This window comes from Exophiala mesophila (assembly GCF_000836275.1).
Source record: "Exophiala mesophila strain CBS 40295 unplaced genomic scaffold supercont1.3, whole genome shotgun sequence".
Classification (NCBI taxonomy): Eukaryota; Fungi; Ascomycota; class Eurotiomycetes; order Chaetothyriales; family Herpotrichiellaceae; genus Exophiala; species Exophiala mesophila.
Genome location: NW_015622506.1, coordinates 1,204,281 through 1,220,931, shown reverse-complemented (window position 1 = coordinate 1,220,931; position 16,651 = coordinate 1,204,281). Strand labels below are relative to the sequence as shown.

Here is a 16,651-nt window from a genome sequence, read left to right as displayed (position 1 = left end):
AGGTCTCCACGCCAGGCGGGTAGTAGTGCTTGACCTCACCACCAACCAACAAAGGTAAAGAATCGTATCTGACGGACTTCAGAGTGGAGCAGTCGACCCCCGGTTGGGATTCAAGTGTGGATTGAATAAGGAACGTGTTGAAGGCGGACACTGTCGTATTCGGTGGTAGCGGCAGGGCTAGTCCTGAGGGCCGACAAATCCTTGCGGCCGTTGACCAATTGGCGGATGGTAGGGCAGCTCTGAACAACACTTGAGTTGTACTGAGATCAGTCGCATAGGATCACGTTAGGTTCAGGGGCCTCGGTTTGCAGTGGACTCATGGACAAGCATGATTGAAAGATGAGAGTTGGACGCGTTTGGGATGGAGAAAGATTAACGGATAGCGTGCAAAGGTTCCTAGTTTGCCCCTCCAACTCCTGGGCCGCTTTATTGGTCGCCTTGACCTCCACAGGCGTCAAAGTAAAGTGGCTTTCTGGGGCCAAAGATATCTCTTAAGCCTTACTGTGCGTCATTGATGATCGATCAAGTGGAAGTGGTTATTTGGTACTTTGAATTAAACATCATGCACGAGGCTGCATGACAAGTAAATGGCAGTATGTTAAATAGAGACACCGACATCATTGTTACAGACATTTGGAACGAGTTTGAATATGAGTGGTGATACATCCATTGAGTGACCCACTCTTATGTCGCTGTGAACATGAGACGGACACACGCCCCTTGTAGCACCGAATACGACGAGTACAACCTGAATCCTAGTAGCGAGCAACATTGTTTGCTCGTCGCTTCAACTCCGTTGGTCATAGAGATCTGAGTATGAATCTATCGAACAGGGTGGACACTCTCAAACTACATGGGGGCTCACATTCTGAACGGCCTCTTAGTCCGAGCAAAATACTAATCCTCTCACAGAAAAGATAAAACAGTCACTCACCACATTCAATCCATCATACCAACTATATTCGCATGACTATATGCTGATAATCAACCCTGCTCACCAGATTCTTAAGGCGTCAACAAAGTCACCAGTGGCTCATCTACAATATGGCCGTGGAATCATTTGTTTCGTTGTCATTGTCAAACGCCTCGACTGGAAGAACTATAAATATCTGTATTTTCAATAATCATACCTGTATATCATGATCCTCATCCTGAACAATATCTAAAGATAAACTTGGATTCTACAATACCAAGACCATCAAAACTCAACTCTTGAAACCGATATTTCATATCGCTACCATCATCAGCCGACTTCAGAATGCCAGCTCCAGTATACGACTGGGAACAGGAGTACACCCGTGACCAAGTCATCAAGTACGAGAAATGCGCGGTATCGCAAGGCAGATGCTTCTATTGCAGATGCCGTCTCGATCCTAGGCTACCAACTTGCCGTGGGTCACATGTTCGTTCATGCAGAGATAAGGCTTTCCCCCGCGGACTCGACAATCTCCCAGTGATTGAATAGCTAGACAATAAAACTTGACAACCACAGCGCTGGATAAAGACGTACTTATCTTGACTGCAAACACACCCTACAAAGCCAATGAACGTATGGGAAATGCAATTAGAGAGCGTCTTGTTTTTGCAAGGAGTCTTGGTTCTCAATTAGAACAAGTGTATATTATTATGCCCTTTGGGACAAAATGATATGATCTTAGCCTACTGAAGGCTGAATATCATCTCTATGAAGACATTCCAAAATAGGGTAGTCACAAATTTTCCTGTGTCTCATACCGTGGTATCCGAAGCTCCAAACAAACCCATCCCGCTATGAAAATGCAAAAAGTAATGTCTCAGAAGGCCCGTGGCCAGGTAGGTGGTATCAGTGTGTCAAGGTGGACAAATATGTCCGAAATGTCGTCGTGTCGTGTCGTATCGTCCGTCTTTTGTACAAGGTCTGTAAGTTGTGTGATCGATGTTGATGGTAGAGAGTCGAGGCTTCGTCAATTTCATCTTCCACCCCAGCTGCCGCGGCCACCACCACCGCCTCCTCCACGGCCGCCGCCCCAGCTGCCTCCACTGCCTCCACTGCCTCCTCGTCCACCGCCGAAGCCACCACCGCCACTGCCGCCGTTATTGTTGTTGTCGTTCCATCCCTGCCAGTTGGCGTTGTTTCCACCGTTGCCATTGCCATTGCCCCCGCTTCCAGTGGTCTGTGGCTGGTCGGTGGTCGGTTGAGGAACTGGTGTGTTGGTCACCGTTGGAATATTGGTGATGGTCTCAAAGGTCGTGATACTGGCTGTTGGCTCGGTAGTAGGCTGTCCCGGCGAGGTCACGGTCGGGGAAGCTGATGGTTGTGATTGAGTGGGTGCAGGACCGGCTCCATTCTCAGAATAGACCCTCAAGCTGTTGATCATCCAGTATGTGTTTTGGAATGCGGAAGGATTGTTCTGGACATAGTCCTGACAGGTTGACGCTTGTGGAGCACAAGTGGAGTCGGTAGACCAGACACTGCCGGCCCAGTCACCGCAGAAGGCGACGTTCATGATCATCTTTTGATTTTGAAACTTGGCGTCAATGTCGCAAGCACCGGCGAATTTGGCGGCCGGCAGTCCCCAGTTGGAAGGATCAGGATTGCCGCCGGAGATGTCGGAGGGAATGGCGCCTCGCGAGAAGAACCATATGCTGATATAGTCACTGGTCCACTCGGTAGCAAAAACTCCTCCACCGTTGTTGTTGAACCCCTGGCCGAAGCTGCTGGAGTCCTGGCTGTGAATGGCACAGCCAACGTTCGTTCCTTGTCCAGGAGCGGCGACATCACAGTTGTCGGTGGATAATGTGCCGGAAAAATCGCCAGTGTGGCTGATTGAGCAGCCAGCGTCGGTGTGCAATGCCATGCTGTTGGCTGACTGTGTGTTGACGCCTTCGATGATGTCGACTTCTCCGCCATAGGGCCAGTTGGGGCCAAGGAGCCAAAATGCAGGCCATGTGCCACATGCTCCAGCGGGCATATGTGCAAGGTCAAGAATGAAGAGGCCGTGGTTGTATTCCTTCTTGCTGCTTATCCGAATGCTGTCCCGTCCTCGGCCGGATGCAACGTTGGATGAGTCCACACCCATGTATACAGCTCCGTTTTCGACTTTGTACATTCCTTGGTTTTGAGCCTGTTGTTGATTGATGTAATTTACATATCCATGTGTTGGATCATCTCCCTGCGGCTGATTAGTCTGACATTCAAAGTAATTGATGTATGATGACTTACTGTGAAGAAATCAAACATGCTCGCGAAAGAAGAGGCAGCGTAGTCATCTTCTAGAACGTAAGAGGCAGTGGCGCTCGCTACCAGTAGCGAGAGCACGGAGAATGTTGAACGCATTGTGAAAGATGTAGTAGTGTGTCGATCGTAATCTCAACACTGACAATGAGGAGATAGTTGATACAGTGTTTAGTATCGACATATCGAAGGCTAGAACGTCTGCTGTTATAGCCAGCTTCGTCCTGGTTCATGCGTATCCAAGAGGCGAGGCTGGTATAGAAGCCACCAAGCCTACCAAAAAAAAATGCGCGCGCTGGTTTTGTGCTTGTTGATCACCATGCGGCTCGTGCCGCAGAGGTTGACGACGGCGTGCAAGCGTTTGAACCAACAGCCGGAGGGTATTGAGTATAGAAGTGGGGGCATGGTGGCCATAGCAACGTGTGGTTGGTAGCGCTTGAACAGACTTTGCCTCAAGGTGGGACGCCACGAGCGAGATAGAAGGCTGGAGGAAGCTTGGGTGATGATCACGCCGTTCGTAGAGCGTCCCAGGGTCGTGGGACAAACGGAGGGTGGAGAGATCGGCGCTAGAGGCAACAGGCGAACCCTGAAGTCGCTGGGTGGTGGGTCTCCTCATCGAAGCTGGCATGGCCAGTCGCAAATGACTCTATGATAAGCGCGTCCAACTTCAGATCTCGTTCTGGGTGGACTCTGTGTTTCAAAGAAGTTTCCATGATGGTGAGGGCAAGATAGTGGCTTTGATGAACCCAGCTTGGGAGAAGGCCTGATGCATTCTAGGGCGTGATTGAGGCTGTTCAGACGGCATCTCTGTTGACCCAGTCTTGGAGAGGTTTCGAGACCCTTCAAACACCCTATCGTTGGCAATCTTAGCAGCTGGACGGGAGCAATCACACCCAGAAGCTCTCCAAGGACAGGACTACGGAGTACGGAGCGTACGTGGCATGGGACCAGCCTCACGTTTTTGAGGGGCGAAGTGTTGCACACACACTGTTTTTACAGGTCAGCAGCGTATGCCTGCGACTGAGAGCAAGGATCAGGCCTCGAAGAGGTCAGTGTTGTTGTTGTCAGGTCGAGGATAGAGTTCGAGCGATGTTGAGATTCTGGTCCGTGAGAGGAGGTCGGAAATTAAGAGCAAGGGTGGACTATTCCCAATTAGGAAAGGGATGTCTATATAAAGTTCAGCCCAGATTCCCAAGTTACCAGCCTCGCATATCATAAACTCTCAGTTCGTTACAATCATCCACTTTATACGACCTACCGGAGAATTCTTTTGACTTGGGCCACGCGGGGTGCCTGACCACAGTGTGGTCCACGTCTTAACACTGATCTTGTGGTGTTCATGGCGGGATGTCGCCTCCCTCTTTGATCACCCAGCGCCCATGGGTCTTTTCGTCTTCTGGTGAACAGCCCATCACAGCATGACGTGGCATAGAGAACATGCCTTTGAAACAAGGATCTCGTATCCGGTGTGGATGGTTGGTTACGTGTTTTCCCTGCCTCTCATGTCTGCGCGTTTTGCCTCTTGCACGACTACGCATGCTGTTGAGCACATGATTACTTGACACAAGTCACCGATCCAGTCAAGGCTGCTCATGATACACTCAGCACATATGCTCGGTAGGTACCGAACGTGGTACGTATCTGGCCAGGAGTGCCCGGGCCTGGGTCGGCACCTGGAGGGCAGGTCGAAGAGGCTCAGCTTGTGCAGCCTAGGCATGTCCAGGCTATAAGATATCATTTTCTATCCCCAGCCATGCAAGCCTGATCACGGACATCACAATGGAGTGGCTCGACGACAGCGTAAGGCAGTCGCTGGACCCTACCTCGGAATACCAATTACCCCATCGCCTTGGCCCAGTTGTGTATTCTGTCCGATCACACCAGCGGTCTTGAGGACGTCGACAACGCCACTGGCTACGGCTTGATCCACGCCCTGAGTCTTGCTCACAAACTTGACGTCTTTGAGCCATTCTCGCGCGTCATCTTCGGTATAATGGCAGCCTGCTTCCCCAGTCCCTAGCATGCGCACTGCTTCGTCTGGAGTCTCGTTAAATATAGCTATTCCTTGATCCAGGGCCTGGAAGATCTGGCCCAGAACCTCGGCTGTCGATGTACTGTCCGGGGGAAACGTGGATGTGGATGCTGCAATGTGCCATGATGGCCAGGGAGTATATATCTCTCCAATTTTCTTCAGCGGGCTGTCTGACGCGTGGAAGAATGGCTTGGTGGTAAAGTGTTCCCACATGAAAAAGTCGGCGGTCGAGCTGGTCACGCCATCGCGCAAATCCTTGAAGGGCCCCAAAGGTACCACTTCTAAGGCATCTGATGTCTGTTGTAGCCATCCTTGTTGCTGAGCTAGGACAAAGGCCATGACGTGCGACCCACTGCCCATGCGGCTCACACCCACTCTTCTGTGAGTTTGGAGATCATCCACCGAGTTGATATCCTGTCGATTTCGACCTGTGACAATAGCCCATCGCAGGGGCGTGGACACCCAGGAGCCAACGATGGTATAACCTTTTTCTTGCAGCGATTGATTCTTAACATTGTCATTGAGTAAGCCTGCCACCCATCCTTCCGTCAGTCCAATTGCCAGATCGATCTCTTTGGCTCGGAGGGAGGTGATCATATGTCCGGTGCCGGAGGGAAATGGTACTAGGGTGATTTTCAGAGATGATGGGAACAGAGAGTTTCTGGCGGCAATGTGCAGGGGGAGCAGATAATGCTCTGGCACGTAGCCAATACGAATTTCCGAGGCCATGTTGGCTGTCGACAGTAGTATCTAAGGACTGCGCGATGTAAGTTGAGGTTGAAGTGGTTGAAGTGGTTGAGGCGGTTGAGGCGGTTGAGGTCGTTGAGGTGATGAATAAATTATTTCAAATGTTGACGCAGTTAGAATGAGGGGAAGGAACAACCCACGCAAGCTGAAGGGCAGGTGCCCCCTTGCCCCCTCCGGGCGATAAGGTCCCTCGTAGTTACCCCGCAACGGTCCTTTTGGTTGTTTGAAAGAGTCCAAGCCCATGTACAAGGGCCGAGGGGCTTTTTGGGGGGCGCTTCTCGGCCTTTTAGGCCTCTCTGCCTGCCTATCGTACATAGACCAGGGTCCCCTAGCAACCTCTATCGTATCCTGGAGAGCCCTATTCGTCGTTGCTCCCCAGGTGAATCTGAGGCTCTTCTCAGGCCCACAAGAGCGGAATACCAGTCCGCAAACTGCGGAGGAACCTGAAGCTGAATTCCGCTGCCAACTCAGATCAAAGTGACGATCATAATATCTTGAAATCCCAAATTCAAGATTTACACTATTTACACTGCTTGTTCTTCATAGTAGGAACCTAGTTATTATCCTGGTCAATTCCCAAAGAACAAATTGGCATCACCAAACATGGCTGCGTCCTCGCCAGATACTCGCTACACTTACAAGCTATATACATACTTCAGGTCATCATGCTCCGCACGAGTTCGCATTGCAGCCCACTCCAAAGGACTTCCACTGGAGTACTCATTTATCCATCTCGTCAAAGGCGATCAACTTGAAAGTGACTATTGCACTTTGAACCCTTCAAAATCTGTCCCAACATTGGTTGTCATCGACAAGCAGACGGGCAAGGACATCCTCACCATCAGACAAAGCGTGGCTATTCTCGAATATATTGAAGAAGCCCGACCAGATCTACCACCATTGCTGCCGCCCAACGATCCAATTGGGAGAGCCAAAGTCAGAGAACTGGTCAACATCATCTCCAACGATGTCCAACCCATCACCAATCTCCGCACCCTCTCTTTTGCAAAGGAACGTGGCGTTGATGGACCGGAATGGCAGCAGCATTTCATGAAGCTGGGTTTCAACGCCTACGAACAACTGTTGAAGCTCTATGCCGGTAAATACAGTGTTGGCGACCAGGTCACCATGGCTGACTGCGTCCTGGCACCTGCTGTCGACGGTGCCGTGAGATTTGGTGTAGAGGTCGAGCAAGACTTCCCCACTATTTGGAGAGTTTGGCAAAATCTGAACGAACTCGACGCCTTTCAAAAGGGCAGATGGAATGCTCAGGCCGATACACCAGAAGACCTTCGGGGCAAATGAATCATCTACTCGCTTTCGTAGATGACTACCAATGATATCACGTGGCTCTACAGATGCATTGTGTTCCGCCCTATCAATCTCAGTATATTACGGGGGAGTATACGACCATCCGCTTTCAACGTCTTTCTGGCCAACGTCGTCACGAACTATACGGACTCTCTTTGTCCATTTTCTACCTGGAGCCCATGAAAAGTCGACTTCAATGATCCTACTACGTTGATGAGTGACCAGGAGCAGTGGTTTGACCCTCTTGACTCGACCTTCTGCGTACTCTTCTAGACCTCAAAGAACTTCTGTTCCATCAAGTTTGTCTTTGTATACATGAGCATTAGTCCTTAGCTACCGAAAAAAAATGCCAGGAACAGCTATTCCACAGACGCAAACGGTTTGTTCAGATGAAGTGATTCGACCGCCTTCTTAGTGCCGGCCGTTTTCATCTGAGAGCTCGGTCTACCATCAACAAAGCCAGATGGTAGAGCACTCCGGAGGTTCTAACATTTCCCATAGGCTCTTGTCTTCCCTGTATCTCAGCACAGACGTTTGCTCACAAAGAATCGCTCTCGTCAATTCCTGGTTTTCTCGCTGCAGCTCTAACGTTTGATTGCATCCAGAACAAAGCCAGGTTAAATAGAGTCGCAGTGGCCGTGGCCATTGTTTGAAAACGCAAAGAAAAGGCAAAGCTTGCCATTTCTCCACTGTGAATATCCCCTCTATATTCTTCTCTTACACATTCTTCTTTTATATATATCAAAGTGCTGCCTTTTGAAACCAGCAAAGAACAACATACATTGACACCATAACTGAACACTTATCATCATCTACCACTGCAATCTACTATCATGGATGTCCTCTTGTGTTACGACCCGAACGGTCAGTGGACCACACATCGTGTGCCCAGATCAAGCATCCCCTTTTGGCTTTACCTACACCTACTCCGTGAGATGGTCACACGGGGAGGTAATGACAGCCGCTGGCCAAGACTAAGACATCGGGCCCAGCAACAATTTGGAAGTGATCTCGAGATCCCCGATGCAATCCTGCTGGGAATTCGCGATGTGGTAATATTCTTATCATTTGATGACCGAGCCCGACTATTGGCTTTGCCGGAAGCGCTGTTTAGGCCTGCCGAGTCAGAGTCCGAATCCGAATCCGAGTCCGAATCTGAGCCGCAGGAAGCAGACCGTGACGACGCGGACGATGCGGATGTGTTGAATGACAATCCTCCTAATCCAGGTACTCACTTTTCAGCAACCCCTACTCCAGGCCCTCACGGGACTAAAAGACCTTTATCAATCTCTGATGACGACGAGGATCAGGCTCAGAGAAAGAGAGCTCGAACAGGGGTTGAAAGTACTAACAATGTCTCACAGGCTGCTAATTTACCTGGAAGCCGTCGATCTGACCCTCTCTCGATATCCGAGTCCCCCAACGACGATGGTGATTCGGATGACGGTCTCGAACGTCAAGAGTCCTTGCCACCACACCAATCCATCGAAGATGATCAGCCAGCCCCAGAGGAGGTAGCTTCCCAGCGGCGTATCTCGCCGGCAGAGCGTTCCTCGCAGTCCGCACAGGAGCCTCTAGTTGAGCAAGACTCGTCCTCCGAGCTGTCATCCCTCCCAGATGAAGGTGAACTCGCGGAGCCCGCCGATGGATCCGATGAGGAGTCCAAGTCACCGGATCAGCCAGAGCGCCAGCGTACTAATACTCGTACTTCAGAGCAACAATCAGAACGTCAACTGTCACGTCCACCCACTCCAGGCCCGCCTACGTTCTGGCGCAAAAATCCTGGAATGTTGATGTATAGTACACCGGAAGAAGCTGCGGAAGCGAGACGGAGACAGGCATGGCAAACGGAGCCTTACAATCTAGCTCGTCGATCCCCTCCAAGAGCCACTCCGCCACTGGAATATCGCAGAGGTAAATCGCCATCACATTTTGACCCTAGAATTATAGCAGAAGCAGCAAGAGCAACAGCTCGTGGTCGAGGCCGAGGTCGTGGTCGTGGTCGTGGTCGAGCGCGTGAAACGGGTACGGGAACTGAAGGAGGTGGAGCAACCACAGGAGCCACTGGAGGCAAGAGAGCTAGAAGAGGTAGAGGAAGAGGTGGCAGAGGTCGAGGTGCAAGTAGCACTCGAGCAGCAGATGAGGCCAGAGACACGGATGCTGACCCGGATACTCCTTCAGCGCAAGAAGCTCAACAACTCGCTCGTGACGAGAGAGCCCGACGTCGAGCACAATGGCGAGGAAGGGATTGATCTCATGCTCTGAGTTCGACAAAAGGGCCAGGATTAAGTTTTGGACCAAACAAAGTAAGAAAGAGGATTGAGTGCATTGTGGTGGGCATTTGTATTGTAGAGCATATCTAGATAGGCAGCTCAGGTAAGTATGGCGTACAATTGTCTTAATAGAGGAGCATATCTAAGACCTTGGGATCAAAATCCCTTCGAATTTTTCGATGGTGGTTTGTTCGTACAAGTGCACTTGTGCAAGGGACAGAGGCTCGGCTGGGTTGTGATGGGACAGGGTAAAATGGCCAGAGGTCATTCTACGCTATGTCTATATAGACTATAGTAAACATCTCACGATCACTAGAAGTAAAAACAACAACCCATGCTGATTAATCGAATCCAATTACGACTCCTGTGAAGACCATATAGGCGTTATTAGCTAGTAATGACTTTTGATTGGCTAAGAGTTATAGAGAAAAGAGAGAGAGTTCTCTTAGTGGGAGATCTTTCGTAGGCCTGTTGCGCAACTAGATGAAGGTGGGCCTCTGGCTTCACAGCGTGAGATACAGTTTGCAGATGGGGGCATGTAGTTCCCATCCATGATCCCAGTTTTGACCCAATACGGCAAAGTCTGTCTTCTCCCCTGCTCTGACTATTACAGTCTGGCGAGTTGCTCGAGGCGTTCTCTGTCGAAAGTTGCTGAGAGATGACATGTTAACGTGCCTCTCCAATGGCCATTTGGCTCGTTGGAGGCGTCCTCGTCACTGAAGGTATATGTCTCATCCCCTGTCCAGTAACAAGCCCATCCACTTGTCGCATTCTTGTCTCCAACTGTAACGATGTATTCCACATATGATACACCTGGACAATTGAGGAGTTTTGCCGCCAGTTGCTCCTGAGTCTGTCTGAGTACATTGATCTTTGTGTCATTCATCTTCGGGCCGTTCCTGCTGGTATGACTTCCACGCCACCTGGGCGTCACGGTGATAGTAGACATGATGGTTTTTTAAAATTACTTTGGCCTCAAAGTATCACGGTTTGAAGTTTATTTCACAAATCTTGTGTATCAAAGTCTCGGTCTCTTGGGGTCACTTGCTGGATAGCAAGCTGAATGTATAGCTCGCTTCTTGTCGCCATCACCCGAGATCAGTAGACTTGAGGCGGGGTTGATTGTACCATGCTGCTGCCAGCTATTAGCGTGTCGACAAGCGAGCTGAAAGCTGGATTGCAGTATACGAACGGTGAGAAAAGAAGATTCGCTCAGCCAATAAACTTCGCCTCGGCCTCGGCAAAGCCCGTATCAAGCATTTGCATACACGAAGCAACTAAGACAAACTGACGACAGACTTCGACATCGACAGATTCTCGACGACAGAGAGAGCTGACTTACTCAAGTTGATAGGTGTGGCGGCCACACTATTGATTGCTGGTATAAATACATGATTGGAGGAGTTCGACCAGGGTCCGAGGCAGGTGGAGGAAATGACCACCAGGAGGAGCCGAGCATGATGGAAAAAGTTCGAAATTGCTCCTCAGCAGCAGAATGCATTAGCGCATGGGGTCGCGGATCATGAGCCCGGTGGAAACGACGATAGAGATCTTCGTGATCTACTACTGTATGGTGTCCCCTTGACCGTAAAGGGCAGATGTTCCTTGAACTACCACGCACGTCTTCTACCTCTTTAAGAGAAAGGAGACGTATCCATTGGCTTTATCAATCTTGGGGGATCCTGCTCAAGGTAAGCATAAAGCGCCATCTCGACTCGATTCTTGGCAGCTGAACAAAGCCAGGTCTAAGAGGCTCATCTAGGCCATCTGCCCAAAGCTGCTCTCGTATTATATTATGCAACCCTTCCGCATTGACCGTCTTCGGTCTCGTCGAGCCGCCAGAAAGCGTCATAATTCCTAACCGAGGACAAGGATATCAAGACAAATTAGGAGGCTGCGTACTTAAGGTAAGGAGCGCACAGAAGCTCAGAGTTGCACAACTTCGCAACCAGTTCCGTTGGCAGTCAGCAAAAGTGGCTGTTTCATTTGAAAAATACCGTCTATACTTTTCATCCTGCCTTTGAAGTGTCTGAATACTCGAATTTGAGTCAACTATGGGCTGGTGGAAAAAGATTCAAAAGCTCAACCCAACAGACTTTGATGTCTTCAACAAGAATTCAGAAGTGCGTGAACAGTTGGCCAACATCGACAAGAATGTTCTTCAGGGTCTTTGGGATTTCATCAAAGATCCTTTAGAACCTGTCGCGGAAGAATATATCAGATATATTCAAAATCAAGTTCATGGCTACAAACCTTTACCTCGCTGGTTGAAGCTCGTGCTTCAAGAAATTGATGCGTATGATGTTGAGATTACAGCGATTGGTTACGCTGAAAATGTCGACACGTTGCAAGATGGATTTGCAGTCACCATAGGCAACAATATTCATTTCCCAGGGGCGATCAATCTCGGTGAAAACGGCCCAGGTAGTGAATACGATGTGAAGACCATGCTTCACGAACTGGAGCACGTGGTACAATACAAACGGCATGGCGGAGTGACTTCGTTCCTTCTTAAGTATGTCATACAAGCTGGCGTCGGCAGTCTCGAGTCACTTCAGAAGATTGGAAAGTCTTGGAAAGACTTCGTCCTCAAAGTCCACAACAACATGGATTTGGAGAAGGACGCCGATAGCAAAGCAAACAGCTTGATCGACCGAGTTATGTCGGAGGGTCGCCAGCTATCTCTGGGCCGTACAACTTTGAAGAAGCGAAATCTGGGGTCGCGTTTGATATTGGACAATGCGACCATGTATGAAGGCGATTTCATGCAGTCCGAAAATGGTCTCTACGAATTCATCTGTCAAGCAGATGGCAACGTCGTAATGTATGGTCCTGGCTACATACCATTTTGGTCCAGCTCTACAGATGGTATAGGAAGCCCACCCTATCGTATCGTGGCACAAGATGACGGAAACGTTGTGCAGTACGGCCGTCATAACTCTGAGGACCTAGCCATCTGGCGAACTGGTACGCGAGGTCTAGAAGGTCAGGTTCTAATTCTTCAGGATGACCGCAATCTGGTCATTTATGCCAGCGGGAACCGGCCTGTCTGGCAAAGTCGTACGTATCTTGGAGCATAGGAGGTAGGTAGGTAGCTGCCGTATCATCCACTGCCGCTCTCTTTTCCCGTCGCATGTTGGTGCATCGGCTCCTACCCGGCAGTCGAACCTCAAAGTAGGATAACGACGAGCTTCTTTCTCGGATGTCCACTACATTTATACTGCTGTTCCTACCCGCAAATTAGTCGTGGGCCGCGTCACATCGCTAGTTGTACCAGAGCAGAAACCTTTGTCTATCAATATGCACACACGTCAGGGACTACCCTGCTCCAACGGTATTGCTCTCACGGCTCAAGACATGGTAAAGAAATAAATTTGGGCAGGTTATCTGGGTGGGCGAACCCCTCGGCACTCGTCTATTTGTGTATAGACAAAGAGATTTACGTAGACGGATCAGTCCACATGCACACTTTGAGTACAGATTCATAGACAGATAATCTTACCCTACTGACTCTATGTTGAAAAAGCGAATGTAAGCCAACGGCATGATTGAATTTAGCAGCGTCGTGGATAGCTAAGTGTCTAATATCTAGGTCCATGAAAGTATAGCCAGGGAAAAGGAAATATTTCGAAACTGCCGAGGTACCTATATAAACGGACACCTTGCCCTCGTCCATCGCATTATCATGGTTGCCCAATTGATCAAATAGTATAGATCAGATTCGAAGCTCTGACCTCTTCTTTCCAACGATTGAAACAACCCCCTGAACCGATTCCATCCGACTCCAACAGTAAATGCCTCCAAGACGATCACGTGCATCTCGAGCAGAGCAGCCTTCTGTCCATCAATCATCCATCCATCTGCAGTCTCAGAGGGCCCTGATTATGTGGTCCGTTCCAATTCATCCGTCATTCATTTGTTCGTTGCTTCTCTGGCCTCAACAGAACCAACTCTCCTACGCCTAGGCTGTGGTAACGCCCTTGCCCACCACGGGCGGGGAGCCACTAGTGACGCCAGATGAAATGGCCGCTGACGCTGCCGTGACAAAAGCGTCATCTGCGTTGTCATCATCGACATCATTCAAATCACTGTCCCTCAACTCACGGACCTCACCGGACTTGGTCACGATCATGACTGCGCTAACATCGCCTCGAATCAGAGTCCTCCCAAATCCTTTGAGTTTGCGGACTTCGCGTTCACGCATAGCCTTGGGCGCAATCAAACGCTTGACCCCGACTTGTTCAATGACCAAAGCGGCGAGCATGTTGACATAAAGGAAAGGGTGTTGGATGATCTCGACCGCAAAGGCATCCAGAACAGACTTTGCCCGTAGGGTGTATGTTTCGGCATTCTGTGGAGCGTATGACGATAGGTACAGCAGGTTTTGCGCCGTGATGCCGTTGGGAGAGGGGAGTCCAGTGTCAGCACCTGGTTTCAGCCTTAATACCTGATCAAGCGACCCCGAAGCTTGATAGTATCCTGCACCACCTTGACTCTTGAGCTCGGCAGGTGGAGCTGGGGATGTTGCAAGAAAATGAGTGTCTTGGTAGGTCTGAAGCGTCGCTGCCCACTCGAGATATTGTGGATTGAGGTTGAGGTCATATAGCGCGAGGGATCCGAGTGTCAGGTACGCATAGTCGTCGACGAATGCAGTGCCATATTCCCGGCCTTGAACAACGCCTTGTGCTTTGTATACACGAGTAACTTCCCCAGTAGCTGGGTTAAACATCTCGGATCGAATGAAATGCGCAGCCTTTTCAGCAGCGGCAGCACAGCGTGCTGCACGGGCTTTGTCAATGGTAGCGAGCGTGTTGGCTGCACGAGACAGGGCAGATATGGCTAGCCCATTCCAAGAGGCAATGATCTTGTTGTCTACCTGCGGCGCAGACCGTTGTGATTTACGATATGCTTGGAGCTGTGCCCGTCCGTTCTTAATGATTCGGACAATTTCATCCTCGGGGATGCCGAACTCTTTGGAGAGTACAGACGGGGTGGCTTGAATGCTGAGGACATTCTGGTTCAGAAATTCGTCGTTGACATCGTGTTCGGTGGGGACGTTGCCATCGGCTTTGACACCGAAGTGACGAGCCAGAATTGGGGCTGCGGTGTCTCCTAGGATAGATTGGAATTCTTTCAAGGTCCAAACATAGTGGGCACCTTCTTTACTGTCATGATCAGTGGTCCCGTTTGTCGTCAAATGGGGTTGGGTTGAGCTGTCCGAGTCTTCGCTGGCATACCAGCCACCAGCGGGATGAACAATCGGTGAGGAAGGGTTGGTGAAGTATTCGACGAGGTTGTAGATGACTCCTAGGATTTCGGGGTTCCGACCTAAGGCCCACGCGTCACAGTATACACCAAGGAGCTGGGCATTATCGCACATCATTTTCTCGAAATGAGGTAGATTCCAATCTGGGGTTACACTGTATCGGTGAAAGCCATAGCCGAGCTGATCACGCAAGCCAGATCTTGACATAGCTAGCAGGGTATGCAAGGCCATTGTAGCAGCCGTGACGCAAGAAGAGTGGCCCAAGATGTCTGAGACAGGAGCGAAAAAGCCGAACCTGGTGTTTGTCGATGGGGTCGCAACAGCTGCGCCGATACGGAGAAGAAAGGCCAGATTGGCCGGCGTGGGGAATTTGGGAGAGGTAGGAGTCAAGCCAAATCCGCCATGGACAGGATCGTAGCGACTGATGAAATGTTCGAGGGCATCATCAAAGAGATCTAGTTCGAGAGGTTCAGGTGCTTCGATGGATGCGGGAGCGCCGCCCTGTATTTGAACAGAGGAGTGGGAGTGAGTTCCCTCGGCAGAGAATTCTCGTAACTGGGTGGTGATCTCAGCAGAGGCCTGGAGACATCGTTCGCGCTGAGAGGTCCATATGTCTTGAATTTTGTGGAGTATTTCGAGAAAAGTCACGTGCGATTGCGTGCTTTGTTGAGAAGCTTGACCAGTGCTGGTGGAGGGACCAGGCCAGTAGGTTCCGCCAAAGACCGGCTTCAGGTCCGGCGTGAGGAAGACGTTCAAAGGCCAGCCCCCAGCGCCAGTCGTTGCGGTGACAAAATTCATATAGATGTCGTCAAGGTCAGGACGGGACTCTCGATCAAGAATGATAGGGATGAAATTGTCATTGAGGTACTGGGCCACCTCGGGAGAAGTGAAGGATTCTCGATCCATGACATGGCACCCTTGAGGACCGATCAGTTTCATCCAGGGCCGCAGAATGCATTCGGAGCTTACAATGACATGAAGCAAAGCCAATGCTTAGAAAGATGAGACGTTCTTGTTGCTTGGCGAGTTCGATGGTCTCGGGGAACCAGCCTTGCCATGCGATAGGATTGTCCTTGTGCGAACGTAGCTGTACTCAATCAGAAAACAATTCATGCCAGTTGACAGACGTAACATCACTCACATAGGGCGATGCGCTCTGAGCAAGGACATTCTGCAGCTGCAGAGGCCGTCCAGCCGGATTGCTGACCATCGAGGCTGGTGATTGGTTGGTTGGCTCTTTGGGGCTAGGCGATTAGGCTTAGGAAATGATTGGCAGCGCAGGATCGTCAATGGTTGACGAGGAAGCCTTGAAATAAAAGCAAAGAGGACCACGGAGGTGAGTAAAAGATGATGGGAGTAAGGATGGACTCTGGAAAGATGAATTGGGCACGGACGAGGCCTTGAGCGAATCTTCGCTTGGGACCGGAAACCGCCGGTTGAGCGGGGATATGTCAGGCACAGATGGGGGAGCAGATGCAGTGTAACAGTGATGCAGAGTTTTCTGCAGTAAAAGAGATCTTCAGGATGATGACAGGAGCCTGGTGGACATTGGAATTGCGTCCGACAGAGTTTTTCCTGTTGGTCGAGTGAAAGAGAAGAGGCTGAAGCAGAGGAAAAAAGCGGGAGGTTGCGAGGAGCCAATCATGATTGTGTATTGGGAGGCTGGCCTGATAGCGCCCCACCTGCAGAATCCGGGGAATGTCACGTGAGTGATAAGGAATTGTTTCTGATTTTGTTCTTATTTTGGAAGGCACCAAAAGGACGCTTGGGGCCACGGTGGCAAAAAAGACCCACAACAAGAGATAATG

The 16,651-nt window shown here is 50.2% G+C and overlaps 6 protein-coding genes across 6 annotated transcripts; 3 read left to right on the top strand and 3 right to left on the bottom strand.

Moving 5' to 3' along the window:
* Positions 1-1,589: 1,589 nt before the first annotated feature.
* On the bottom strand, positions 1,590-3,376 carry PV10_04080 (uncharacterized protein). The gene is made up of 2 exons (XM_016368600.1): positions 3,203-3,376; positions 1,590-3,152 (listed from the first exon to the last, which is right to left on the bottom strand). Exons 1-2 carry the CDS (start codon positions 3,314-3,316, stop codon positions 1,950-1,952), a joined length of 1,317 nt encoding a protein of 438 aa, XP_016224388.1. The 5' UTR covers positions 3,317-3,376; the 3' UTR covers positions 1,590-1,949.
* Positions 3,377-4,684: 1,308 nt separating this feature from the next.
* On the bottom strand, positions 4,685-6,068 carry PV10_04079 (uncharacterized protein). The gene has a single exon (XM_016368599.1). The coding sequence runs from the start codon at positions 5,973-5,975 to the stop codon at positions 5,034-5,036; it is 942 nt and encodes a 313-aa protein (XP_016224387.1). The 5' UTR covers positions 5,976-6,068; the 3' UTR covers positions 4,685-5,033.
* A 391-nt stretch (positions 6,069-6,459) lies between these two features.
* On the top strand, positions 6,460-7,747 carry PV10_04078 (maleylacetoacetate isomerase). The gene has a single exon (XM_016368598.1). The coding sequence runs from the start codon at positions 6,597-6,599 to the stop codon at positions 7,296-7,298; it is 702 nt and encodes a 233-aa protein (XP_016224386.1). The 5' UTR covers positions 6,460-6,596; the 3' UTR covers positions 7,299-7,747.
* A 390-nt stretch (positions 7,748-8,137) lies between these two features.
* On the top strand, positions 8,138-9,556 carry PV10_04077 (uncharacterized protein; the record flags this gene model as incomplete). Its single annotated transcript, XM_016368597.1, has 1 exon — positions 8,138-9,556. The coding sequence occupies one exon, from the start codon at positions 8,138-8,140 to the stop codon at positions 9,554-9,556; it is 1,419 nt and encodes a 472-aa protein (XP_016224385.1).
* A 2,075-nt stretch (positions 9,557-11,631) lies between these two features.
* Positions 11,632-12,657, top strand: PV10_04076 (uncharacterized protein; the record flags this gene model as incomplete). Its single annotated transcript, XM_016368596.1, has 1 exon — positions 11,632-12,657. The coding sequence occupies one exon, from the start codon at positions 11,632-11,634 to the stop codon at positions 12,655-12,657; it is 1,026 nt and encodes a 341-aa protein (XP_016224384.1).
* A 462-nt stretch (positions 12,658-13,119) lies between these two features.
* Positions 13,120-16,412, bottom strand: PV10_04075 (uncharacterized protein). Its single transcript, XM_016368595.1, has 3 exons — positions 15,985-16,412; positions 15,813-15,930; positions 13,120-15,760 (listed from the first exon to the last, which is right to left on the bottom strand). The coding sequence occupies exons 1-3, from the start codon at positions 16,051-16,053 to the stop codon at positions 13,539-13,541; spliced, it is 2,409 nt and encodes an 802-aa protein (XP_016224383.1). The 5' UTR covers positions 16,054-16,412; the 3' UTR covers positions 13,120-13,538.
* Between the last annotated feature and the right edge of the window lie 239 nt (positions 16,413-16,651).

Coding starts and splice junctions, on each gene's coding strand:
- PV10_04080 (XM_016368600.1), bottom strand. CDS start 3,316: ATGCGTTCAACATTCTCCGTGCTCTCGCTACTGGTAGCGAGCGCCACT. Junction 3,153..3,202: donor GCATGTTTGATTTCTTCACA/GTAAGTCATCAT, acceptor AATCAGCCGCAG/GGAGATGATCCAACACATGG.
- PV10_04079 (XM_016368599.1), bottom strand. CDS start 5,975: ATGGCCTCGGAAATTCGTATTGGCTACGTGCCAGAGCATTATCTGCTC.
- PV10_04078 (XM_016368598.1), top strand. CDS start 6,597: ATGGCTGCGTCCTCGCCAGATACTCGCTACACTTACAAGCTATATACA.
- PV10_04075 (XM_016368595.1), bottom strand. CDS start 16,053: ATGGTCAGCAATCCGGCTGGACGGCCTCTGCAGCTGCAGAATGTCCTT. Junction 15,931..15,984: donor CTCAGAGCGCATCGCCCTAT/GTGAGTGATGTT, acceptor GATTGAGTACAG/CTACGTTCGCACAAGGACAA. Junction 15,761..15,812: donor TGGCTTTGCTTCATGTCATT/GTAAGCTCCGAA, acceptor TCGGTCCTCAAG/GGTGCCATGTCATGGATCGA.